At 46.1% G+C, this 26912-nt stretch overlaps 1 protein-coding gene across 5 annotated transcripts in view; it reads right to left on the bottom strand.

Annotated features, from left to right (window-relative positions):
* Positions 1-471: 471 nt before the first annotated feature.
* Positions 472-26912, bottom strand: part of GABRR2 (gamma-aminobutyric acid type A receptor subunit rho2) — a 40840-nt gene continuing 14399 nt past the window's right edge. For 4 of the 5 annotated variants that reach the window (XM_081528545.1, XM_081528544.1, XM_081528546.1 and 1 more), the window contains 7 exons: positions 14052-14119; positions 9966-10189; positions 8817-8899; positions 8484-8624; positions 6070-6222; positions 4807-5003; positions 472-1131 (listed from right to left, as the gene is read on the bottom strand). In XM_081528545.1, the coding sequence (XP_081384671.1) occupies positions 820-1131; positions 4807-5003; positions 6070-6222; positions 8484-8624; positions 8817-8899; positions 9966-10189; positions 14052-14119 (1178 nt within the window). In that variant the 3' untranslated portion in view covers positions 472-819. The remainder of the gene's footprint in view (positions 1132-4806; positions 5004-6069; positions 6223-8483; positions 8625-8816; positions 8900-9965; positions 10190-14051; positions 14120-26912) is intronic. The other variant, XM_081528547.1, reaches the window with a different exon arrangement.

Raw genomic sequence — 26912 nt, 5'->3', positions numbered from 1 at the left:
GGAATGGGAGACTAAGGTCAGCCATATGGGGAGTCAGCTGTATCCAGATGGCCAGCCCCCCCTAAAAAACTCTGCACCCTCATGGGTTTGGGCAGTGTCTCCCCAGCAGGCAATATTCAGTGCATACTGTCACATATTGCTGAGAAAAATATGCGCTGGCACAGGCTGGGTATTCAATATTTAATGAGTGGCTGAATGTATGGATGAATGAATGATGTCCCTTAATAACGCAAAATCATGGGAGTTGCCAGACTCACTCAGGTCAAATCATTTCCTGTCTGGGATCTGAGTTTTCCTTTATCTTCTTTCCTAGATAGGCACTTAATCTGGGTGTAGAGTTTACAGATTTTTTCATTTCCATTTTGAATCCTCATTTCCTGTCTCCTATCAAGAAAGCCCCTAAGATTGCCTTTCATTTCCTCCTCTCCTCTATAACAGAATCCTAGGCCTTATAAGGGTCTCAGAATATTCATCTGGGAGGCATTTGAGCCTTTTCTTTATTGGAAGGGGGCTCTCATGAAACAGTTCACATACAAAAACAGAAGAAGACAGTCCCAGAGAGGCAAAAAGTGGGACACAACACAGCATGAATGTCGAGTAAGCCCACGAGGTCTGGGGAAGGGCAGCTGGAGGGCTCCTGGGGTCCTCCAGGGGCCAGGATGCTGCTCGAGGTGGTCCAGGAGCTGCTGCTCTGTCTGTGAGGGGACATGGTCAGCAGGTCCATGTGTGGGCAGCCGGCCAGATCCCATAGATGTCCATATCAGGCAGGACAGTCCAAGGGTCTAGAAGTTACCTTCACCAGGCACAGCCTCGGAGTCCCTAGGCAAACACTGACCAATAAATCAAGTTGAAAAATATGTAGAAAGCTGGGAATATCAACCGGGAGTATTTGTCGATGGCGTGGGTGTTCTGGAAGATGCGAAGACCCACCTGGCCCTTCAGAAGCCCCTTCTTCCTGGAGGAGCTGGATTCATTGCTCAGGGCCAGGTGGACCACTATTTTGTCTTGTCTTTCTTCTTCTGTCAGAATATGGCTTCTCGGGTACCCAGCTAGGCTGTTGGCCTCAGACTCGCTGTAGCTTCCATCCAGCATCATGGTTCTTGAGTGAAGCATTCCACACATGCATGGGAACTGCAGGCAACAAACACAAGGGGAGATGTCAAGCACATTTAGACATGGAAGAGGCCCAGGTGAAGGGGCCTAGGCCGCGAGTAAAGCCCACGGCTACTCAGAACCACAGAAAGCAGAACTAGCAACATCTCCAGAGATCACTTGGTCCAATGACTCTCTACTTTGGCTGCATGTTAGAATCACCTTGGGGGTGCTTTAAACTGAGCACATGCAGGCTCCACTCTAGACTAATTGATTTAGGGCTCTCAGGTTATTCTACTAAGCAGAACTACTGATCTAGTCCAAATGCCCTCAGTTGCAGAAGCAAAAACTAAGAACAAGAGAAGCTATACAGCTCTCCTGGGATCAGACAGCTGGTGTCAGAATCAGGACTTTAAATTCACATATTCTGGTTCCAACCTCTGTGTATAAATACAAAGATGATTAGGTAGGAGAATGTCCTTATTTTAAAGGGTTACATTTAAGGTTCAAGGGTCATGGTGCCTGCCTGTTATGTATTTTTATTGTTTTATTTTTTCTTGGATAATCCTCTAAGTATAATTGATTTACAGTGTATAGTTTCAGGTATAGAACAAAGTGATTCAGTTTTATATATATAAGTATGCATGTGCAGATAGATGTAGATATATACGAGACTTTTTTCAGAGTCTTTTCCATTATAGGTTATAAGAAGCTATTGAGTACGGTTCCCTGTGCTATACAGTAGGTCCTTGTTTATCTATTTAATATATAGTAGTGTATATCTGTTCATCCCAAACTCTTAATTTATCCCCCCCACCAGCCCTTTGCCCTGTACTTTTAAATGGTTCAACTACACTGACAAAAAATATGTTTATATGAGAAAAAGTTCACACAAAAATGGCAAAATGTCAGCAATGTTCGATAGAGGGGCAGGTTATATGGATGCACATTATCCTATTTTTTCAACCAGTTCTGCAAGTATGAAAATGTTCATGAGAAATTATAAGGTGGAGGGAGGGAAATGGTTTTACTTAACTCCTTCTCACAATTTGAATCAGCAAAGCTGGCACTGGTTAAAGTTTGGCTCACGAGCCCATATTTGTTGAATGAAGGCTTTCCATATTTTGAATGACTCTATACAGCAAAGTCCAATACTTTCCTATATAAAGTCCAAAAGTATTTAAATATAATCCGAAGGTATTTGATAATAATCTATGTGCAGATTATTAAAAATTTAAACAAGGATTCACATACCCAAGTAAAAAGGATTTGTGTTTGATTGATGCTGTACAAAGGTATGATGCTAGCCAACTGACCATGGGTTTATTCTCAGTCTGTTGGTTGTAATATGTTTCAAACTCTGCTCTCAGCCCTGCTGTGCCTTTTCCATCTGGGAAAGTAAAATAATAACATTTCACACCCTGTCTCCTATTGTCATGGATCTTGAAATAGACAGATTGATACCAAGAGGCATTAGGATACAAAAATAGATGAAAAAAAATCAAAATTACTTGAAGTATTTTTACACTTGAAGAAATCTGTAGTTTGGAGAGCTATTTTTTTAACCAGGCATGATTGTTTCATTATAATTTCTATGTCTTGTCCCATCAGCAACAATAATTAAGTAGCACACTAATACATTCCTAGAATAATTAACATAGATTTTAAGGGTAAGGGTTAATAAGAGGTCATCTATTCAGTTCTTTGCATTTACCCAAACTTGGTAAAATTATGAGACATTGTTATATCACTGGGGACTTCTTTTTTTTTTTTAAGACACAGGTCTTTACTCCTTTTCCTTGCTCTAAGCTGAAATTCTGTCTGCTAAAATAGAAACAGACTTTAAAGATTTTAAGTTATAATCAGGTAATGCTCAAGATTATGGAAAATCTCTATTTCCCACATCAGCTCATTTCTAAGAAAAATTAAGTGGCTCTTGACACACTGGACAGGTCTGGATAATCAGCCAAAGAATTTGAGCACATACAGTGGAGCAGATCCCATGCCTCCACACTTTGCCTTCCAGCTTCAACCCAAAGCAGCATAGAGCCTCCTTTTGAACCCAGTTGAATCTAGCAGGCTCTGGTTAGACTTGCCGTCTGCAGAGCAGAAGTCAAACTTCAGTGGGCATCAGAATTGCTCAGGAACTTGTCAGCAATGCCAATTCCAGGGTGCCAGCTCCAGAGAATCTGAATCCATAGGTATAGGGTATGCCTGGAATCTTCATCAGTAGTAGGCTGAGAAGGTGAATCCAGGCCCCTTTGGGAACCTCAGCTCCCCTGGGGGCCATGTTAACAGTCATGAATAGTGATTTCTCTGTGGAACAGTGAGAGAGAGATTTCATGTCTCCCCACCTGTCTACCCTCCAGCAACTACACCTTCTCAGCCTTTCAATCGCATGTTTGACAACAGTGGAGAGCAAGCCCTTACTGCCTGGGTTTCTGTTCCCATAGACAGGGAACTAGACTTGGGGCCAATGGTCTGTCCACTGATGACTTCCTCTTTGCTCCTTAGATAGCATCGTATCATCACTGCCCAAGACCAGGCTCATAATATGGTAATAGGGTGATGATCTGCCTGAGAACATGTTATATGAAGTTAATAGTTCATAAGTCCATATTTGTTAGAGGAAGGCTTTGCTATTTTTTTAAAAGCTCTCCACGAGGAAAGCCTAACAGATTATAAATCAAGTGCTTAAGCAGAATCAAAAGCATTTGATAATGATCAATGTACAGATTATTGAAAATATGAACAAATACCCAAATGCTGAAGCAGAAAAGTTCTGAAGAGAACTTGAAATGTGTATCTTAAACATTCTAGCATATTTGAAGATACCATGGAAATACTTAGCAGATATACTGTGGAATTGAAAGACTATTTTTGAAAATGCAACACATCCTCTGCCTAAAATTTAAAGCTCTCTTATGCAAAGGAGCTCCCAGACACCTAGACATGCATCAATGTAGGATTTTTCAGTCCCCTAATCTCTACATCTTTCAGATGAACATTATTTTTATTAGTGCAATGATTAGTAAGGATTTGGTAACAAGTTGGCATTTTATTTCTTAAAGTGATTAATAAGAGTCTGTGTGTGAATAGAATAGACTTTTCCTCTCTGCCCAAGTGTATTGCCCTGTATTCCCCATTTGCATTCCATCTCATAGTATACTTTAATGTAGTGCAGTGCTGCATAGATAGCACAGCATTTCCAATGAGCCTAAAGGCTAAAGTCTCAGGATCAATGGGCCAGAAAACTGATAAATATATGAATTTTTTATTCTAGAACTTTCCTCTTGTCTGCTCAAAGGCCATGGAGACATTTTCCCTAGGCATATTCAAGAATGATAGTGAGACTTTACATGCATCTAGAACCATGCAATTTCAAAGTAACTTTCCCATACATTATTGCAAGGGTGTTGTAACCCTTAAGAGTAACCCTGGGAGGTAGGTGGGGTGAGGATTCTGTTATACTTTTTTAAAACAGATGAGGAAACTGAGGCCCAAGAGAAGTGGCAGAACTGAGATCAAGAACTCAAGTCTTCCTAGTTTTTGTCCAAAGACTAGCTACTTCTGGGATCCTTTGTGATAGAAGCTAGAATATTCTGAAATGGATCCTCCTCCTTTTGCACAAACATCTCCCTTTCCTCCCTCCCGCTATTCTCATCCAACCAGCAGCATGGACTCCAACAAGGAAATGAATGAAACTTCTCTTGCCTTCTCCTGCAGCTTCCGCTCCTTCCGCTCCTGCACGGTGGTCAGGTAGTTGACGGCCGCGTACTCCAGCACCGAGAGGAACACGAACACGAAGCTGACCCAGAGGTAGATGTCCACAGCCTTGATGTAGGACACACGGGGCATGGAGGCGTTCACGCCCGTGATGATGGTGGACATGGTCAGCACTGTGGTGATCCCTGCAATGTCCAGCTTTAGTTCAGCCTCTGACAAGTGTACACGGCTGCCCCATTTTACATTCTCTCTCTCTCTTATATCCAACCAGAAGTGCCCCGAGCAGGTTTCAACCTCATAGAGGTGTGAGAGTCTGCTCCAAAGCAGCCACCCTGTTCACCTCCTGGACCACTCACTGCGTGTCCCCTTTTACTCTGAGCCCCTTGGAGCTGGGGGTCTCTGTGATGTGACTGCCAAGATCCATGGTGCATCCCAGAGGATCTGCTCAGATGTGGAATTTAAAACAGTGACTGTGAAAATCGACTAGACTTCAATAAAAAGTAAAATTTTTTTAATTTAATAAAAATTTAACTAATTTAATTTAAAACTAATTAAATTAATTTAATTTAATAAAAATTTAAAAGCAGGGGCTAAAGAACCCCTCTCAAGGAACCTTCCCAAACCTCAAGAAAAGAACACATCCGCCCTCATCTGAGTCCAGAAAGCCTGTCACACCAGTTTCTTCCTCATTGTGTCTTGCTGGTCAAAACCTCTCGTGTCTCAGGGCCCAACCTGATTTTGTCCAAATTGACAATGATGAGGGGCAGTGTTGACTCTGACACTTAGGGGCTTCCAAGGCTAAGCCACAGCTCCAGGGAATGCAGCCTCCCTCTCCTTCCAAGAAATCATGAAAGATGGGCTCTGCTCCCAAACTCTGTCTAAACAAAGCCAACAAGCTAAGTTTTTGTATTTACAGAGTAGGTTTGGACATTTGTCGAATAGCCTCATTTATAAAAGTACTGAGCTCTGACACTGCCAGTGGTGGAGGTCCACGTCCCAGAAAAGTGCTCTCTTTCTGAAATGATTTGAGCAGAGGTGGTGTGGTTTGAGCTTCCTGAGGTTTTCACCATGTAGTCTGGGAAACTGAGAGCAGTGTGGAATTGGAAAGCAAGAAGTAGGAGGAAAGTTTGCTCCTCTGACTCGGACAGACCATCAGTTAAGAGTCCTGAATGGTGATTTTTACTTCTCTACATAGTGACCGGTTGAAAAAAAAAACAACCCACCCTGCCACACCTTATCAAGTGCTTTTACCCAGTGAGACTCTGGCGGGCACGGCTCTGCGGTCAATCCAGAAGGACACCCAAGACAGCATGACCATCAGGGTGGCGGGAAAGTAGGTTTGGAGCAAGAAAAAGAAGATGTGGCGACGCAACGTGAAGTTGATGTACAGACGGTTGTACCAGCCTGGGGGACACAGGAAGAAGCCAGTGAGGTCCCATCACAGAGGCAAAAACAAACTCTTTTCCTGGGAGCCCTTCTTTCCCCATCATCATATTCATCTTCAGCAGGAAGCTAAAATTCATGATCGGTTGCCTTAGTACAATAAACTTCCTTTCTAAAATCTAATCTCTCTGAGCCTCAGTTTTCTGGTCTATAAACTGGAGAGAATATCAATATTATCTACACCGTAGGTTTTTTTGGATAGAGAGTAGTTAATTCATATAAAGTGTTCAAAACAGCAGCACATAATGAAAAAGAAATTCTTATAAATGGCTTTAGGGACTTCCCTGGAGGCCCAGTGGTTAAGACTCCACACTTCCATTGCAGGGGACGCAAGTTCTATCCCTGGTTGGGGAACTAAGATCCCACATGCTGCTTGGTGCAGCCAAAAAAATAAATAATTTGTTTTAAAAAAAAGTTTTAGGAAAGAATTGATTTGAACTTGCCAAGAAGAGATGAGAAAAGAAAATTGTGTGGCAAATACACATCAGAGCAGAAGAGAAGAGAGGGATGAAGGTGAGCACTATGGACATAAAAGGAAGCAGGCACAGGCTGTCCTGACACCCTTGGCTGGGGCTCACTCTTCTCCACTGTTGGATGTTGTGGACAGAAGGGTGAGGCTGGGGGCAGGCGAATGGGGAGATAGTGGCCATGCAGGAGCAGACAGTAGCACAAAATCTTCCCACACCTGGGCCTGAGCTTCTTAGCACTGGGACAGGAAGGGTAAGGACCATAGCTCCTCTATGGTCCTATGGCTACTGCAGAGCTGTATATTGTATAAAGGTACATTGAAATTCTAACTCCCACCACCTGTGAATGTGACCTTACTGAGAAATCAGGTCTTTGTATATGTAATCAAAGTAAGGTGAGGTCCCTTTGAGTTGCTGCTGCTGCTGCTAAGTCGCTTCAGTCGTGTCTGACTCTTCGCGACTCCATGGACTGCAGCCTACCAGGCTCCTCCGTCCATGGGATTTTTCCAGGCAAGAGTACTGGAGTGGGTTGCCATTGCCTTCTCCGCCCTTTGAGTTAGGGTGGCCCATAACCCAATGACTGGAGTCCTTAGAGAAGAGGGAAATTTGGACATAGATGCACAAAAACACGGGCTTCCCTGGTGGCTCAGATGGTAATGCTCTGCCTGCAACGCAGGAGACCTGGGTTCAGTCCCCGGGTTGGGAAGATCCCCTAGAGAAGGGAATGGCTACCCACGCCAGTATTCTTGCCTGGAGAATTCCATGGATAGGGGAGCCTGGTGGGCTACAGTCCATGGGGTTGCAAAGAGTCAGACACACCATGGACATACCAGAGACACAGGGAGCCACATGACAATAAAGGCCGAGGTTGGAATAATGCCACAACCACCAGGAGCTGATAGGAGGCAGGGAAGGATCCCTTCCCAGAGTCTTCAGGAGGAGCAGAGTGCTCAGGCTTCCAGCCTCAGCACTGGGAGTGAACACATTCCTATTGTTTCAAGCATCCAGTTTGTGGTACTTTGTTAGGATGCCCCTAGGCCACTAATTACAAGGGCTGATGGTGAGATCAGAGAAGAGCTCACAAATGGATGCTCTCAAAACTTCAAATATGGCCCCAGGGTCCAAGAAGAGGTCACACTACACTTGAGAAATGAATCTATATCTCTGAATATAGGCTGTAAATATATTTCCCTGGAAAGCTATCCATCTATATCTTTAAGTCAGATGAATCTGTTTACAGAATCGTGTGTAAACCCTGACTTTTGTAAAATTACACTTTTGTAATTTTTCTAAGGGCTTCCCAGGTGGCTCAGTGGTAGAGAATCCGCCTGCCAAGAGGGAGACACCAGTTCGATCCCTGGGTTGGAACGATTCTCTGGAGAAGGAAATGTCCACCCACTCCAGTAGTCTTGCCTGGGAAATCCCACGGACAGAGAAGGCAGGCAGGCTACCGTCCATGGGGTATCCAAAGAGTCAGATACAACTTAGGGACTAACAACAATTTTGTAAAATGACATAATTAATCAGGATGTCTGCAAGGGTATTTGCTGAATTGTTCAGAATGACTGCCTCCAGCCATGGGATTTCAGAGGGCAGCAACTTTTAAAACCTCTGCATTTAAGTGCTGTTTTTGTTTTGTTGCACCATACATTATTAAAATGATAAAAAAAATTCTTTTCATTGGAAGGGGACCAAAGAAGAATGCTAATGTGTTTTCTTCCACATGTGAACCTAACCATGGCAGAAGTTAGCTACCCGTGCTGCTGTAGAAGGCCAGTCTGGAAGTGGTGTGGAATTTCTGAATCAGAAACTGAGATAGGGAGATCTTTTCATCCGTTTTCAGGGATTCGTCCCCATTCTTCCAATATAGCATCAGATCTTCATCTGTATATGCATCTTTGGGGAGAGGAAAAGAAGTTAATTTGACTCCTTGTCTTCTGAGGCAAGGTGGAGCAACAGGGCCCTCCTACACCAGCCTGGGAGTGAATAGGTCTTATCCCTGGCAGGAGGAACTCAGTCTCAGAGTTACTAAAATGGTACCGGGAGGGAAGAAGGTAAATATCTGTCATTATGAATACAGATACTTACAGCTTTCCAGCTCCAAAGAACAGGTCTGAGAATCCAGGGGAAAGTGGCTGAAATCCATGTTGCACATGGCGGTGACTGTAATCCTAGAACCCAAACAAACATGTTGGCTCATGCAGTGAGCTACTGACTCGCCTGTCTGCCCATAGTAAGGAGGACACAGACATGACCAGGAGCAGTTGCCTCCTTTAAGAAGCTTAGAAACCCAGGTCTCTAAGTTAACTTTTTTTCTTTTGGAGCACCACGTGGCGCACTGGATCTTATTTCCCCAACCAAGGATCGAACCCGTGTCCCCTGCATTGGAGGCACTAAATCTTAACCACTGGACCGCCAGGGAAGTCCCTCTAAGTTACTTTTAGACTTTTGTTTTCTATAGATGGTGATGTTTGCCCTGCCCAGATCCCAGCTCCTGAGGATATTGGTTGTGAATGACCCACACCAGCACCTCCCCAGGGCATTGTTCTTATCCAGAGAGCCACCTTCCCCAGAGATGCCCGGAGGTTATACCTCTGCACTCCCCATTCAAGGTTATTAGCATCAAACTATGGCAAACTGTACAGGCAGGCCACGAAGGTGGGAGATAAGACTATAATCACTCAAGTCGGCCCAGAAGACATTCTATGGTAGCATCTATTAAGCAGTAGCTATTGTTATTTTTCTAATGTTTATTATTAATAAACATTTATAATATGTTTGATAGAATGATAGACTCATAGGCTATCAGAGGCAGAGGGTGTAAAGATCATTGTCTCCCTCAATTTATTCAGGCTCAATTAGTCTCCTAACCCAAGCTTAAGATCCCCAGTGATGGGGAAGTTACCACCTACTATGGTGGCCATTTCATCTTTAGAGTCCTGTTATCAGATGATTCAGACCTTCCCATGTATTCCACAGACCCAACCACAGCAGCAAACTCTCCAGAGCCAAACGGACAGACCACACATTTTCTTAATAGAGGGTTTTTTCTTTGTGGTGGTTTTTTAACCCGGAATTGAATAGCTAATTTATTCCACAAATACTGTTTCCTCACCTACCATGAAAAGCACAGTTTAGCTCTGAGGATACAGTGGTAAATCAGTCAAACTCTCCCAGGCATTGTCCACACATATTAGAATGACACTAGACAGAGACCATGACCCCGGGGACAGTTACCTCATGCTATACAGCACCTGCCCGTCTGGGAACACTCTCAGCATGATGTTGTCCGTGGTGGTGTCATGGATGAATGACCGTTTGGAGTGAACAAAGAAGACATCAGGGACCCAGATCTTCTTCACCAGCCGGCCATCGAAGGTCATGCTCTTGTTGCTGGCACTGGGGAAAGCCAGCCGCTCATCCTTCCAGTAATGCCGCAGGTACAAGGTCATGGTGAAGTCCTGTGGAGCCAGGGTAAGACCAGAGACGCCTTACAAAGCTCCCTTCCTGACCATCATTGCTGCATCCATCACCATGATGGATGCCTCAGACTCAGCCTCCAGGGTCTGGGTGACAGTCTGCAGTCCTGCCGGATGACAGCCACCGCTGCCCCAGGAAAGAGAATGACTCATTCTCATGCCTTGTGAGATTGGAGCCCAAGAGACTGCACAGCTCCTCCTTCAGGCTTTGCAAAGAAAAAATGGCAGCTGTCATGCCCTCTGGCTGGCATGGAGCCAGCAGGCCAGGATTTCCCCAAAGCCTTGCACTCTTACCAATACCTGTGCACACATGGCTTCTTACCTATTGGCTAACCATTCATCTCAACTCAGTAGACACTTTCAGAAACCTGGACAGTCAAGTGTCCCATTTAGGAGGATTTCTACCACTAGACTTGTAAGATCTTTGAAGGCAGAATTATGTCCTGCCCACCACTGAATCTCCAGACCCTAGTTTAGTGCCTGGAAGAGCAGAGAAGTGGATGCTCAACAAATATTTGCAGGATGGAAAAAATGAGGGGAATGCAAGGATGAAGAGATAGGTAGCAGTATAATTTCAGCCTGAAAGCTTATTCTGTTAACAAGTGTCTCCATGGTTGTGCCTTAAATCAAGAGCAGAGCCCTTACACCGCAGCCAGAGCTAAGACATAAATGCAGGTGAGTCTTCTGGGAGCAGGTGGAGGAAGGCTGGAAAGATGCCTGTGATGGTGGGCTCAGAGTGGATGCCCATTTCTGCTCTACCAGCTACACCCAGATCCTTCCTGCCTGTCCTGCAGGCCAGTCCCATAGAGGTGAGCACCAACCAGCCCATCTCTTCAGTCCTTTACTTTCCTGTTTTGTCTTTCTGTTTGCAAACTCAGGGACTAGATCTGATAGACAGAGTGCCTGATGAACTATGGACGGAGGTTCGTGACATTGTACAGGAGACAGGGATCAAGACCATCCCCATGGAAAAGAAATGCAAAAAAGCAAAATGGCTGTCTGAGGAGGCCTTACAAATAGCTGGGAAAAGAAGAGAAGTGAAAAGCAAAGGAGAAAAGGAAAGATATTCCCATATGAATGCAGAGTTCCAAAGAATAGCAAGGAGAGATAAGAAAGCCTTCCTCAGTGATCAATGCAAAGAAATAGAGGAAAACAACAGAATGGGAAAGACTAGCGATCTCTTCAAGAAAATTCGAGATACCAAGGGAATATTTCATGTAAAGATGGGCTCGATAAAGGACAGAAATGGTATGGACCTAACAGAAGCAGAAGATATTAAGAAGAGATAGCAAGAATACACAGAAGAACTGTACAAAAAAGATCTTCATGGCCCAAATAATCACGATGATGTTATCACTCACCTAGAGCCAGACATCCTGGAATGTGAAGTCAAGTGGGCCTTAGAAAGCATCACTACGAACAAAGCTAGTGGAGGTGATGGAATTCCAGTTGAGCTATTTCAAATCCTGAAAGATGATGCTGTGAAAGTGCTGCACTCAATATGCCAGCAAATCTGGAAAACTCAGCAGTGGCCACAGGACTGGAAAAGGTCAGTTTTCATTCCAATCCCAAAGAAAGGCAATGCCAAAAAATGCTCAAATTACTGCACAATTGCACTCATCTCACACACTAGTAAAGTAATGCTCAAAATTCTCCAAGCCAGGCTTCAGCAATACATGAACCGTGAACTTCCAGATGTTCAAGCTGGATTTAGAAAAGGCAGAGGAACCAGAGATCAAATTGCCAACAACCACTGGATCATCGAAAAAGCAAGAGAGTTCCAGAAAAACATCTATTTCTGCTTTATTGACTATGCCAAAGACTCTGACTGTGTGGATAACTATAAACTGTGGAAAATTCTTTAAGAGATAGGAATACCAGACCACCTGACCTGTCTCTTGAGAAACCTGTATGCAGGTCAGGAAGCAACAGTTACAACTGGACATGGAACAACAGACTGGTTCCAAATAGGAAAAGGAGTATGTCAAGGCTGTATAGTGTCACCCTGCTTATTTAACTTATATGCAGAGTACATCATGAGAAATCCTGGTCTGGAGGAAGCACAAGCTGGAATCAAGGTTGCCGGGAGAAATATCAATAACCTCAGATATGCAGATGACACCACCTTTATGGCAGAAAGTGAAGAGGAACTAAAAAGCCTCTTGATGAAAGTGAAAGAGGAGAGTGAAAAGTGGAGGTGAAGTCACTCAGTCGTGTCCAACTCTTTGCCAGCCCCATGGACTGTAGCCTACCAGGATCCTCAGTCCATGGGGTTTTCCAGGCAAGAATACTGGAGTGGGTTGCCATTTCCTTCTCCAGGGGATCTTCCTGACCCAGGGATTGAACCCAGATCTCCTGCATTGTAGGCAGATGCTTTACCATCTGAGCTACCAGGGAAGCCTCATTCAGAAAACTAAGATTATGGCATCTGGTCCTATCACTTCATGCGAAATAGATGGGGAAACAGTGGAAACAGTGTCAGACTTTATTTTTGGGGGGCTCCAAAATCACTGCAGATGGTGATTGAAGCCATGAAATTAAAAGATGCTTACTCCTTGGAAGGAAAGTTACGACCAACCTAGACAGCATATTAAAAAGCAGAGTCATTACTTTGCCAACAAAGGTCCATCTAGTCAAGGCTATGGTTTTTCCAGTAGTCATGTATGGATGTGAGAGTTGGACTGTGAAGAAAGCTGAGCACTGAAGAATTGATGCTTTTGAACTGTGGGGTTGGAGAAGACTCTAGAGTGTCCGTTGGACTGCAAGGAGATCTAACCAGTCCATCCTAAAGGAGATCAGTCCTGGGTGTTCATTGGAAGGACTGATGTTGAAGTTGAAACTCCAAAACTTTGGCCACCTCATGCGAAGAGTTGACTCATTGGAAAAGACCCTGATGCTGGGAAGGATTGGGGGCAGGAGGAGAAGGGGACGACAGAGGATGAGATGGCTGGATGGCATCACTGACTCGATGGACATGAGTTTGGGTAAACTCTGGGAGTTAGTGATGGACAGGGAGGCCTGGCGTGCTGCGGTTCATGGGGTCGGACACGACTGAGCAACTGAACTGAACTGAACTGAACTGTTTCTTCTGCCTCAGAGATCTCAAACAAGCTCTTGCTGTGCCCTCTCCACAGCTATCAGGTCTCAGCTGAAATGAGACTTCTTCAAAGAGGCTCTGGTGACCACACAATCCTTCTGGAAACCACCAAAGAGTGAGAGGCGGGCACTGGTGATCAGAGACTTCCAGGTGAATGCATCTACCTCCTGCGCTCCTCCGAGTGTGGCTCGTCTGACCACTCACATTACTTGAGGGGTGTGTTCAGAACATAAAGTGCTGCCTCTCACTCCCAGAGACTGAATCTGCAAGACTGGCATGGGGGCTGGGATCTGCATTTAATCAACATCCCCTCCCAGGCTGGGGCTTCCCAGACGGCACAAGTTGGGCAAGAACCTGCCTGCCAGTGTAGGAGAGGGAAGAGTCTGGGATTCAGTCCCTGGGTCAGGAAGATCTCCGGGAGAAGAAAATGGCAACCCACTCCAGTATTCCTGCCTGGAGAATTCCATGAGGAGTCTGATGGGCTACAGTCCAGAGGGCCACAAAGAGTCAGACACGACTGAGCGACAGAGCACCCTCCCAAGTCATTTTGACCCATGAAGCTAGAGAACCCCAGCTCCACATTTCATTGCACCTGGGTCAACCTCCAAGTCCCAGTTTTATCCCCTCCAGCTGTGGCCCCGCCCCCAGGCACAGCTAGTACCAGTGTGGCCCCACCCACCGCAGGTTGTGGCAGGACAGCAGACGTGGCATCCCGCACCAGAGCTGCCCGCCAAGGGCCCCGCATACCATGTCCACCTCGGAGATGCTGTCCAGGCTCTCCACCTGCACGTCCACGCCCACTGGGATGGCAGGGCCTGCAGAGGGGCAAAGACAGCTGGTTAAGTTGCCTTCCACTGGGTGGGAATACAGCTCCAACCACCTTCCATGGGGACCCTGAGTAGAGCAGCAGTGAGGCGATGATTCAAATTCCATGAGGGTTTTCTTAATACTTCCTGATGTGTTGGGTGCCTAAGCTTTCTCCATGAAGGCTGGGACTGTGTCTACCTTAAGTGTCTTTCCTGGGTCACATGTGTGTGTGCTAAGTCTCTTCAGTCGTGTCTGACTCTTTGTGACTCCATAGACTGTAGCCGGCCAGGCTCCGCTGTCCATGGGATTCTCCAGGCGAGAATACTGAAGTGGGTTGCCATGCTCTGCTCCAGGGGATCTTCCTGACCCAGGTATAGAAACTGCATCTCTTAGGTCTCCTGCATTGGCAGGCGGATTCTTTACCACTAGCGCCACCTGGGAAGGCCAGGGTGGGTGTTTAATCTATGCTTGTATGAGTGGATGGGCTGGATGATGTATGTTATGCTTCTGTGAAATGATTTTTTTAGATTTTAATATTTATTTAAATTTAATGTTAACATTTTGAAATATTTAGTATTTTAGAACCCTCTTAAATGGGAAAAACCAAAAACCTGTATCTGTCAGGCATGTTAATGAATGCTGTTCCACTCACAGGTAAAAGATGTCTTTGAGAGCATCAGGTGGCATCTGGACAGGGCCTTCTAGGAGGAAGGTGTTGTCTGGAGGCCAGCCTGCTGCACCTGGGGCCTCTGGGCCCTGGCCAGTAGTTGCAGGACTGGGGCATGCCGACTCACAGTGGTCTGAGCCGGGAGAAACTTAGGGTGGCAGTGGGAGTCTGGGTCTCAGAGAATGAGGACTGGGAGGGCTGGGGACTTTAGCTGAAGGCAGGGAAGGAGGATCAGAGAGCCTAATAGGATCTAATGGGTCAGGATATTGGATGGGCTCACTGATTTCCCCAAACCTCTCCCGGTAGGTTTGCTAATACTTGCAATCTTACCATAAGAGATTTGGGGTTTTTTGACTGAACACGATAGAATGAGAACATTTTAGTTATTACTAGTGGGATTTCATGGCTATTTTCTGTGTTGTTAAACACGAACACAAATGAACACACACACACTGCTTTTTTTTGTCTGTCACACAGCATGGCTTGTGGAATCCTAGTGCCCCAGCCAGGAATTGAACCCAGGCCCACAGCAGTAAAAGCACTGAGTCCTAACCATTGGACTGCCAGGGAATTCCCACTTTTTATTTTTACTTTTCTCCTCCCAGATTAATTGGGTCATAAGCTTATCTTTTTATTTTCCTGTGCTCTCAACTGATGGCTCAGGTCAGGGCCCATGAAAGATCACTGCTCTGACAGCCAGTCTTTTAAAGGCTCCAGGTAGAATGGAATGGCCAGTGTGAGGCAGAGGCCCCCTCCTCAGGGATGACCGCTGGTCTTTCTCTCCTGAGGGGATTGCAACATGAGGAAGGGTCTGCTGGCAGCCTGGCCGGGGTCCCCCCTCCCAGCACCTAGACCCCTGTACTGGACCGTGTGCTCCCAGTATCACCGTGGGAAGCAGGGCTGTTTAATTCCTTGTCCTCTGGATCTCCCTTACCCCTGAGACATTAAAACAGCCCAGGCCCAGAGCTCTTCACCCTCCCTTGAGCCTTATCCCCTTTCCCGTTGTCCCCTTTCTATGGAGCACCATATAGCCCGTAATGCCCACTCATCCCCAAAGCCAAAGGGCAGAAATAGTAGAGCCATCTACTATTTGGACCCACTTTGGACCTCTTTGGACCCACTCTGGCCTCTTTGGATCCACTTCCTTGTGCCCTGGTTTTCAGATAATGAGTACAATGTTTGACCAGCGGCTGGACAATTTCCAGATAAAATACATCAGCTTCCTTGGTGCCTGCTACTGTGTCTCTCTATCCCCAGGGCCTGCCTTGCCCTCTGTAGCTCCAGTCGTTCTTTGGAGAGAAAGTTGATAAAGCCAGGGAGGGTGAATTCAAGGCTATGAGGTGTTGCCCATACGGGAGGGCAGGGCAGGTGTCAAGGATCCTGGGCTGTTGGAAACCATCTGTGTATTCAGGAGGCTCCAGAGCTGCGTTTGGGGACTCGCACCTGCAAACTTGAATGGGACCAAGTCTGCCTTCCTTGGTCCCAGGGCAGTGAAGGTCATCTTGGCCATTGACTGGCCCAGCAGCCCAAGGCTAAAGCTCCACCCCCAAGTTCTCCTCAGTGATCCACTTTGTCACCCTTCCCAACCTGATTTTTGAGAAATTGTTCCAAATTACTGGCCTTTCTCCTTCTTACATGAACAATTTTATGTTTTTAGTAGGACTGAGCCCTATAAGAGTTAGAAAGAAAAAATAGTCTAGTGAAGTTAACTAGGCATTCATGTCTTGGCTCCAGAACACTGATGTGGGTTTTTCAGCTTTAAGAAGATTGAATATCCCACATGCTGCAACTAAAATCCGGGGCAGCCAAATAAATAAATATTTTTTTAAAACTAGGAATAGGTACATAGAAATAAATCTAGCAAAATATCTGAATGTCTTCTATAAAGAAAGCTATGAACTACTGAGAGAAATGAAAGAAGACCTAAGTAAAGGAAAAATAATTTTCCTGAATTGGAAGATTCAATATTATAAAGATATTAATTGTGTTTGTATGTTTACTTTGCCAACAAAGGTCCATCTAGTCAAGGCTATGGTTTTTCCAGTGATCATGTATGGATGTGAGAGTTGGACTATAAACAAAGCTGAGCACCAAAGAATTGATGCTTTTGAACGGTGGGGTTGGAGAAGACTCTTGAGAGTCCCTTGGACTGCAAGGAGATCCAACCAGTCCATTTTAAAGGAGATCAGTCCTGGGTGTTCATTGGAAGGATTGATGTTGAAGCTGAAACTCCAATAATTTGGCCACCTGATGTGAAGAGCTGACTCATTTGAAAAGACCCTGATGCTGGGAAAGATTGAGGGCAGAAGGAGAAGGGGACAACAGAGGATGAGATGATTGGATGGCATCACTGACTCAATGGACATGAGTTTGGGTAGGCTCTGGGGGTTGGTGATGGACAGGGAGGCCTGGCGTGCTGCAGTTCATAGGGTTGCAAAGAGTCGGACACGACTGAGCGACTGAACTGAACTGAACTGTGTGTGTTAGTTGCTCAGCTGTGTCTGACTCTTTGAGATCCCATGGACAGCATCCCAGCAGGCTCCTCTGTCCGTGGAATTTTCTAGGCAAAAATACTGGGGTGGGTTGCCATTCCCTTCTCCAGGGAATCTTCCCAACCCAAGGATAAAACCTGGATCTCCCACACTGCAGGCAGATTCTTTACTGTCTGAGCCACCAGGGAAGCCCAAAGATATTAATTACCCCATATTAAACTATAGACTCAATGCAATTATACTCAAAATCCCATTTGGTTTTCTTGTGGAACTTGACAAAGAGGTTATTAAGGAAATTCAAAGTTCCAATAACAGTCCTTCTTGAAGGAAAAAAATGTGGGAGGATTTGTTCTACTGGATATCAGGATTTGCTATAGAAATACAGTAATTCAGAAGTGAAGTACTAGGACTCCAGTGGTTAGGACTCTGGTCTTGCAATGCAGGGCTTTCAGGTTTGATCCCTGATGGGGGAACTAAGACCGCATGTGCCATGTGGTGCGGTCAAAAAATTTTAAAAAACAAAAAATGAAGTACCAGTATAAAAATGGACAAATGAACAAATGGAACAGAGTGGAGACTCCAGAAACACACACACATTTATAGACACCTGATTTTAGATACCAGTGCAGATCATTGGAGAGGGAATAGTATCTTCAATAACTAATGCTGAGACAACGTACATGTGAAAATCATGCAATATGCAAAATAACTCCAAGTGGACTGTGGATTCAAAGGTAAGAGGCAAAATAACAAATAGCACGATAGCAATGGTCTTCTTTATCCAGACACAAAAAGCACTACCCTTAAGAAAACTAATGGCAAAACGAATCCTTTGGTGTTAGAAGCCAGAACAATGGTTGGCTACGGTGGAGAGAGACTTCTGGAGTTCTGGAAATTTCGTTTCTTGGTCAAGGTGCTGGTTGCAAGAATGTGTTCACTTTTTGATAATTTACTAAGCTGAACAGTTATGATCTGTGTACTTTTCTGTATACATGTTGTAGGTCAATGAAGAATTCTGATCAAAAAAATCAAGAAGTCTCCATGGAGAAAGTAAAAACAAGCTACTGAGTGGAAGATATTCCTAGTATATGTGACTGGCAAAGGGCTCATATACAGAATATAAAAATAACTCCTAAGAGCCCCATTAAGAAAAAATCAGATAATCCAGTACAAAAAGGGGCATGAGATTTGAATAGGCATTTAACAAAAGAACTGATCTTAAAAACGAGAGCCCTAGTTCCTCTTCACAGGATATATATAATGATCTGACCCATATGTTTGAGTTGTTCTGCAGAAACTAAGGCCCCCACTCAAGTGGAGGATGGTGACTACATGCAGACTGGTTGGAACCAGAAGGCTGATGATTAAGATTCCTAAAGCATCTTCATGTTACCTCACTAACTACCAAACAGAAGAAAGTTCCACAAGCTGCAACCTTTACTTCAAATGGTTGCCTTTAAACACCCTTCCCTGAAAGCCAGTGGGGAAAGCAGGTCTTTGGAGCACAAGCTGCCTTTCACAACAACCAGCATCAGTAAACTAGCTTCACTGTGAGTGGACTCAAGTTCAGTTTGGTAACAGGGGCAAGGTGTGGGTATAAGCTAGGGTTTGTGCTCCAGAAGGTAAGGGCCAAGGACACTGCAGAGGAGTTAGAGGGGTTTCCTCTGAGGGAAGAAGGCTGCTGGAGCCCCAGAAGGCCAACTTCCTCCCCAGCTTTAGCCTCTCCAACCTGTTCATCACAACAGTGAAGCGTAGACCGCACCCCCCGTGGACAAGTGGCTGGGAAGGTCCAAGAAGCATTCAGGGGAAGAGGCCACAGCTCCAAAACGAGGCACGCCCTTGCTTTGAGCTGGCTCCATGGGCCTTAGCTCTGCCAGCTGAATGGCATTTGGGGGCCTTGGTGGCCAGACCCCTATGGCTTGGAAATCCAGGGCTTGAACCCCTCCTAGGAAGAAGGCCACAGAGTAAAGCACGGGAGCATTCAAGAGAATCTCTGCTCACAGTCTTCGTGCCCTACACAGAGGGCTCCTTAAATAGGGGTGGAGCAAAAGTACACCAGGTGAAGATCATGTGTCTGAATTACCCTGGAAAATCCCTAGGAAGGTATCACATTGGAGACAGTCCACCTGGAGATGTAACTAGGAAGTAACCTTGTGAAGTGACACAGCAGTTGTGATACTGTGATATATTAAGATATGATATAATAAGAAATGTTTATTTGGTGTTCAGGCCCAGTTCCTAGCACAGAGCTCCTGAAACTCTTGTAGCTTCCTAAGTGATAGGGGTAAAAGGACTATTCTTTTGTTGTTCATAACAAACCACACCTGAGTTTAACCTAGAGTAGTGACTCTCAGTTAGCTCTCAGTTTCAGGATGGGGGCTGGTTGCTAAGGAAACAACCAGGTGATTAGATGGTTGGAACTTCCAGTCCAACCCCCCACCTTCTGGGGAAGGGAGGGCCTGGAGGTTGAGTTAACCAGCAGTGGCCAATGAGGTCGTCAATCATGTCTACACAATGGAACCTCCATAAACCCCTTAAACAGCCAGGTTCAGGGAGATTCCTGGTGAACACTTCAGGGAAGATGGTGTGCCCCAACTACGTGCGACAGAGGCCCCTGAGCTCAGGACCCTTCCGGTTCTCATGCTATGTCCTGCCTCATCCTCTGTCCCTCTGTATTTTTTACAAAGAAAGTGAAAGTGAAGTCGCGCAGTTGTGTCCGACTCTTTGTGGCCCCATGAACTGTAGCCTACCATGCTCCTCCGTCCAGGGGATTTTCCAGGCAAGAGTACTGGAGTGGGTTGCCATTTCCTTCTCCAGAGGATCTTCCCAACCCAGGGATCAAACTCACTTCTCCTGCAAGTCTCCTGCATGGCAGGGAGCTTCTTTACCTCTTGAGCCACCAGGGAAGCCCTAGGTAGTGTTAGAACCAAATTAAATTGTAGGACACGCAGCTGGTGTCCACAGACAATAAGGGAATTGTTTGGAGCAGAAAACCCACACATTAGACTCAGAAGTTTCGTGAGTAGAACAGATCATAGTAGCAGTAATAGTAACAGTACGAGCCCTTATCCTGGGAGAGGCCCTAACGGATTGTGTGCTGTGTGTCTAGGAGGCTGGGCCGCACACTCCCTGGGGCAGGAGCCATGTCTTTATCTCATGTCAGCAACCAGTGCTTGATGCATGGCCCACGCCACACTGTCCCCATGTCCCCATGCACATTCTCTCTGCCGCATCAGTCTTTGTTCAGTGCTTCCTGTAGGACACCTGAGTTTCAACCTCACGACAACCTGCTGAGGCAGGTACTGGAACTACCTCCATTCTATAGGCAAGAACCTGAGGACTCGAGATGGAAGTCTGGGAATTGAAGTCCCAGCCAGTGGAAGGCACAACCAGAAAGAAGTTGTGCCAGAACCCCCTCTTTAATGAATGCATTTCGCTGACCGGGGCATTCTCAATCAATAAAAAGTTATTGTTTCTTGAGCACTTCTTATGTGTTGTGCATTTTGCTGAAAACTCCACACATAATCTTCACTGAGGTTGCTCTAAGGATTCAGGAATTTTCCCTAGCCTCACAGCTATTAAGAGCTGGAGTCTGGACTAAGCAAGGCACAGTGGCCCCAGTATAATGGTTTTACAAGATGTCTGTAAATCCTTCAACACTCTTCCTAACAAAAGTCTAATTCCTCTCCCCTTTGAATCTGACTGGGCCTCTGTGGTCAACTCAAAGACTAGAATGCACCGGGACTAACAACGTTGTGAAACTTCCAGTTTCTGCTGGTTTCTCTTCTGCTGTCAGGTGGCCAAATTAGAGACCAGAGAGAGAGGGAATGATGAGAATGATGTCTTGATGCCCGAGGAGCCCCAGCTGTCCCAGGACTAGCTTTGACATCTTTCCACTCTGGGCACCAGACATGAGAAGGAAGACACTTTTGAGATGACCCTGAAGAGGAGCAAAACTTGCCAGCCCACAATGTCTCTTTGGCATATGCATTATTTTGAGCTGAAAACAATTGAAGCTAGAAAGACTCAGGAAGAAATTTGGACCTTCCACCTAAATGCCTTGGCTTCCTTGGTGGCTCAGGTGGTAAAGAATCCACCAGTAATGCAGGAGACTCAGGTTTGATCCCTCAGTCGGGAAGATCCCCTGGAGAAGGGACTGGTTACCCACTTCAGTATCCTTGCCTGGAGAATTCCATGGACAGAGGAGCCTGGCAGGTTACAGTCCATGGGGTTGCAAAGAGCTGGACACAATTGAGTGACTAACACACACACACACACACAAACTGCCTTATATAATTTACACAGAGGGCCTGTTCCCACAGTAGAGCTTGCTAAACTTGTTTGACTTTCTCTGGTGAATCAATCTCATGCCAACTTAATTCTTAGACCAGCCAGAAGAACCTAGAAGGATAGAGGAGAATTTCCTCCCGGACAAGGCCGCCCACTGCCACCATCTGACTGCATTCCCTTGAGAACTGAGCTGAGCACAACCTGATTTGTGAGCAGAAATAACCTGTTATTGTTTTAGGTCACAGCCAGGGTAGCTGGTTACATAGGATTGAATAGCCAGACACCAGAATTCTACAGCCCATGTTCTTAACCACAATGCTGTGAACAAATTAATTAATCAATAAGTGAGTGAAAGAATGAGTCTATGTGATGATTTCAAAGAAGAAAAAGGTCTTATTGAAACAGGAGGGAAGGGGGCAGGGCACAATCTTTAAAAGAATGACATAACTGTTGAGGACACGACAAAAATTGGTTAGAACCAACTAGGTCCAACATGGCCGAAGATTGGACTTCTAGTGGGCCTTGAGCCGGACCATATGCTCACTGTAATACATTAGCTAAATGACACTCCCACAAGAGCCATGATAGTTCCAAGGCTGACCATGAAAGGCCAAAAAGTGGCTGGTGGCCCAGTTTCTGGAAATTTCCACACCTTCTCCAAAATGGTTGGAATAATCCTGTCCTCCCACTTGTTAGCCTATGAAATTACCCAACCTATAAAATCTACCCACCCCATATTTTGAGAACTCTCACCTTCTGAGATAGCCTATGCTCTGTGAACTGTGTTTCTGCCATTACCACTCTCACCTTTCAAGATAGGTCATATTCTATGGCATGTGTCTCTAAATAAATCCACTCCTTACTCATCACTTTGTCTGTCACTGAATTCTTTCTGCAATGAGATATTAAGAACCTGAGATTCAGTCAGCCTTGAGAACAGGGGTGTGATTGCAATTTAAAGACAGTGGGTTCAGGTCCCAATCTGAGTGGGGCAGTTTCAATGCAGTTCCAAACAGCCAAGAGATGTTTCGTGTTAGAGGAAAGGCATTAACCCAGGGCTCTGGGCAGGGACGGGCCCTCGGATGAAGCAGGGAAGCACAGGGGGCCTCCGTGGAGAGATGCTCACAGCAGACACAGCCGGGATGTGAGGAACAGAGAGCCTTCAAAGACAGAGGAGGTGAGAGGTGAGGTAGTTCATGAGGTAGCTCACCTCCACCAGGGGAGGTGAGCCAGGGAGGTAGTTGGCCAGATTGTGGAAGTTCCAGGACTCAGAGGGGAGAGGCTGGGGCTGTATTTCATCTTGTAGAAGATGGGACGCCCTGCAGTTTCTGAGGGAGCAGCGTAGGGAAGGCAAGTTTCCAGGAGGTGAATTTGGTGACAAGGGGTAGTGTGGGGGCCATGGTGTGGGTGTCAGCAGGGCGTCCAGCCTTCTTATCACTATCATCCACTAAAGAGAAAATTTAATTGATTTCAGTTTATGAATTCATTTACACTTAAATGCCAAAGAATAAGATTTTGTCAGGGGGGTGGAGCTTTGGAGGGCCACAACCATTGTAACGTCTAAGATTTTTCCACCCTGCAACAAGGGGCTGAGAAACGTGTGGTGTGAGGGGTTGGGTTGGGGAGGGAGGGGCAGATCTGAGAGACACTGTAATGCATAATTCAACTTGGTTGATCAGGAGGGGGAAAAGGGTAGGAGGAAGGGGGGCAAAATCAGCAAGGGCCCCACAGCCCACTGCCTGAATACCTGCAGAAAGAGCTACAGAACATTGGCAGGTTCACTAAATGAAGGCCAGAAGCATGAGATTTGCAATTATCTCAAGGAAGCATGGGAGCCAATGTTTGCTGCCCTGTCTGCTACATTCTGGAGAAGGCAATGGCACCCCACTCCAGTACTCTTGCCTGGAAAATCCCATGGATGGAGGAGCCTGGTAGGCTGCAGTCCATGGGGTCGCGAAGAGTCGGATACTACTGAGTGACTTCATTTTCACTTGCATGCATTGGAGAAGAAAATGGCAGCCCACTCCAGTGTTCTTGCCTGGAGAATCCCAGGGATGGCGGAGCCTGGTGGGCTGTCATCTATGGGGTTGCAGATTTGGACACGACTGAAGCGACTTAGCAGCAGCAGCAGCAGCTGCTACATTCAGCCCTTTGTTGTTTGGATATAGCGCAGGAAGAGTTCTCCTGTGGTCTAGAAATGATATGGGGGAAGGGGCCCAGCCACTGCCCCGACCTGCCCCTGATCACAGGCTGGGCCCCCCAACCCCTTCTTTCCAGACTCACTCAATCTCAGCCCATCCAGACATGGCCCCTCCAGACCAAGACTCCACCCTACTCTGTGGGGGCAGCTGACCACTAAGGGCAGCGTCCACATGTACAAACCCACCCCCCAGGCAGGAGCATAATCAGAGATCCAGATGCCACATGCTTGAATACCTAAAGGTTGCAAGTCAAGCTAAGAAACTGCAAAATGGTATATATCCTGTCCTGCTGCTTTGACCAGTACACCTTCATGTCAACCCAGAAGGCCAACCCCAACCTTGGAACTCAGGCTTCTGGGAGCTCTGGCTGGCCCAAGACAGGGTAGGGAGAATGGCCCAGCTCCGAGCAGCCCTATTTCCACTCACAGCAGCACCCAGCATGTGCCTATGGACACCCAGATGCCCCACCCACACACACACACACACACACACACACACACATGCTGCTTGCATTCCACTGCCATGCTCCTGTTATCCATGAGCACCCTCCACCTTGGCCCCCTCTTCCTTTCTCCACCCACTGGGCTCAGCCCCTGTGCATCTTTCCTCATTGTGAGCATCACCTCTTGAATGACGGCATCTCTGATTCTCTCTCTGGACAGAACTGACCACTCAACTCCCTCTCCATCAGCAGAGATGCCCTCCATTTCTTCTGTAATATGTGACTGCACTGAGTCATTTCTATTTAACCTGTAGACAGCTTCTTGGGAACACTCTGGCATGCCAGCAATGCCAAGCGAAGTGACTGAACCCATGTCTTGTCCAGCAAGGGTGGCTCCTTGGCCTTCCTCCTCCTGAACTCCTGGAGGCAGCCCTTCCCTGGTGCCCACAACAAGCCCTGTTGCGCCCACCCTACAGCTCCTCTGTCCTTCCAGCAGTTCTCAGTAATTTGACGTCTTGATGTGAAGACTTCATTAACACTGGTCTCCCCGACCAGAGCATTAACACTCCAAGGACTGTGGCTGTATTGCTCACTGCTGGGTCCCCAAGTGCCGCCAACCCTGCTTCATATAAATCAGCTCCAAAAAAAACCATATTTGTCTTAAGAATGAAAATGAAAGTATTTTGGTTGGAGGACCTAACCTACTTTGTGTCCAGTTGCCCACCATCCTGACAAACTCCTTGGGTTTAATTCAAAAGAATCCATGATGACATCACATCCCTCCTTTACCTCCCACTTTTACATACATGTGTGCGTGCTAAGTCGCTTCAGTCATGTCTGACTGTTTACAACCCTATGAACTGTAGCCCACCAGGCTTCTCTGTCCATGGGATTCTCCAGGCAAGAATACTGGAGTGGGTTGCCATGCCCTTCTCCAGGGGATCTTACCAACCCGGGGATTAAACCCATGTCTCTTTAGTCTCCTGCATTGGCAGGCAGATTCTTTACCACTAGCACCACCTGGGAAGTTCCCCCACTTCTACAGTTTGAATTAAAAACCAGCACCATGTGGGACTTCTCTTGTGGTCCAGTGGTTAAGACCATACGTCCACTGCAAGGTGTGTGGGTTCAATCCCTGATCGGAGAACTAAATTCTCACATGCCGCTTGGCAAGAAAATTTTTTTTAAAGAATCAGCATTGTGCTGGTGAGAAGGTGAAATGATGTAGCTGCTGTAGAAAAAAGTGTGAGAGTTCCTCCAAAAATTAAACATAAAACTACCATGGGTTTCAGCAATTCCACTTCTGGGTATATTAGCCCCCAAACTGAAAACAGGGTCTTGAACAGACGTTGTACACACATGTTCATGGAAGCTTTTTTCCCCCATACCCAAAAGGAAGGAATAATCCAAATGTCTGTTGACAGATACATGGGTAAACAAGATGTGATACATTCATACAATGGACTATTGTTTGGCCTTAAAAAAGAAAGGAATCCTGTCACACACTACAACATGGATGAACCTTGAAGACAATGCTGAGTGAATCAGCCAGTCACAAAAAGACAAGTACTATATAATTCCACAGACACGAGGTGTCTAGAGCAGTCAGATTCAGAGACTGAAAGTAGAATGGTGGTCCTCAGGGATGGGGGAAGCAGGGAGTACAGAGTTATTGTTTATTGGAGCTTCGGTTTGGGAAGATGAAAAGTTTCAGCTCTAGACATGGATGCTGCTGATAGTTGGACAACAATGTGAATGTGCTTTGGCCACTGAACTATATGCTTAAAATGGTTGAGATGGTAAGTTATATGTTCTGTACGTTTTACACTCAATTTTTTAAAAATTAAAATTTAGTTTAAAAAAATTAAGCATATCACTTTTTCTAACAAATGGAAGGGAAACCCCAGGCAGGCCCCTGCGGGTTCTCCTAACCAGGACACACTTCCGAACCAGGCAGCTGGGAGCTTAGACAAGATATTTTTATTTCAACTGATCCCTGGGATTATTAGGAAGCTGCTAGATTTTTAATCTTTTCTTTTTCCAGACTGAAAAGGTCATCCAAGGGGTATCTAGTCTTAGGCAAATTCCTCTCTATCAGTTATTTTTAAATATCAGTCCCCAAGGAAGCCCCTGTTCGAGACACAAGTTAGAAAGAGAAGACAGGGATGGGAATACATACCCCATAATTGTTGAAGGGCACCCTGTGGGTGTGGCCTGCTGAGTATGCACAGCTGCTAAGGGGTGGGTGTGTTAGGCTGGACCTGCATTAGGGCAGTTTGGGCACAGGCTTTGCTTTGGACTGGGGGCCTGGCACAGAGCTGCCCCCAAAGAAGGCAGACTTACTATTACTTGCACAGAGTCACCTATGTGCTGTCTGTCAGCCTCCTTCCTCAGAGTCACACCCACCACCAGCCACCGCTCCTGCCCAGGAGTGAGGGGCTGGATGGAGATCCTCAGGAGCACTGGCAGAGACAGCTTCTGGGCTCTAAACCATCCACAGAGGCTCTAGGGACCGTAGATTGTGACAATCATTGGAACCCTGGGCAGTGGGAAGCCCCCTCCTGTGATGGCCCCGCTCAGCCTGCTTGGTCAGGACCCCTCCAGTTGCAAAGTTATTTCTGAGTTCATGTATGTGTACCTCACCGTGAGTTTCCCTAGTCCTACTTCATCCAAGTACCATCTAGATTTCCATGATAGCCCTGCAGGGAA

Source organism: Giraffa tippelskirchi, chromosome 9 (assembly GCF_054371585.1).
Source record: "Giraffa tippelskirchi isolate mGirTip1 chromosome 9, T2T-mGirTip1v1.2.pri, whole genome shotgun sequence".
Taxonomy (NCBI): Eukaryota; Metazoa; Chordata; class Mammalia; order Artiodactyla; family Giraffidae; genus Giraffa; species Giraffa tippelskirchi.
The sequence above is the reverse complement of the archived record's forward strand: the minus strand, read 5'-3'. Positions and strand labels throughout refer to the sequence as shown.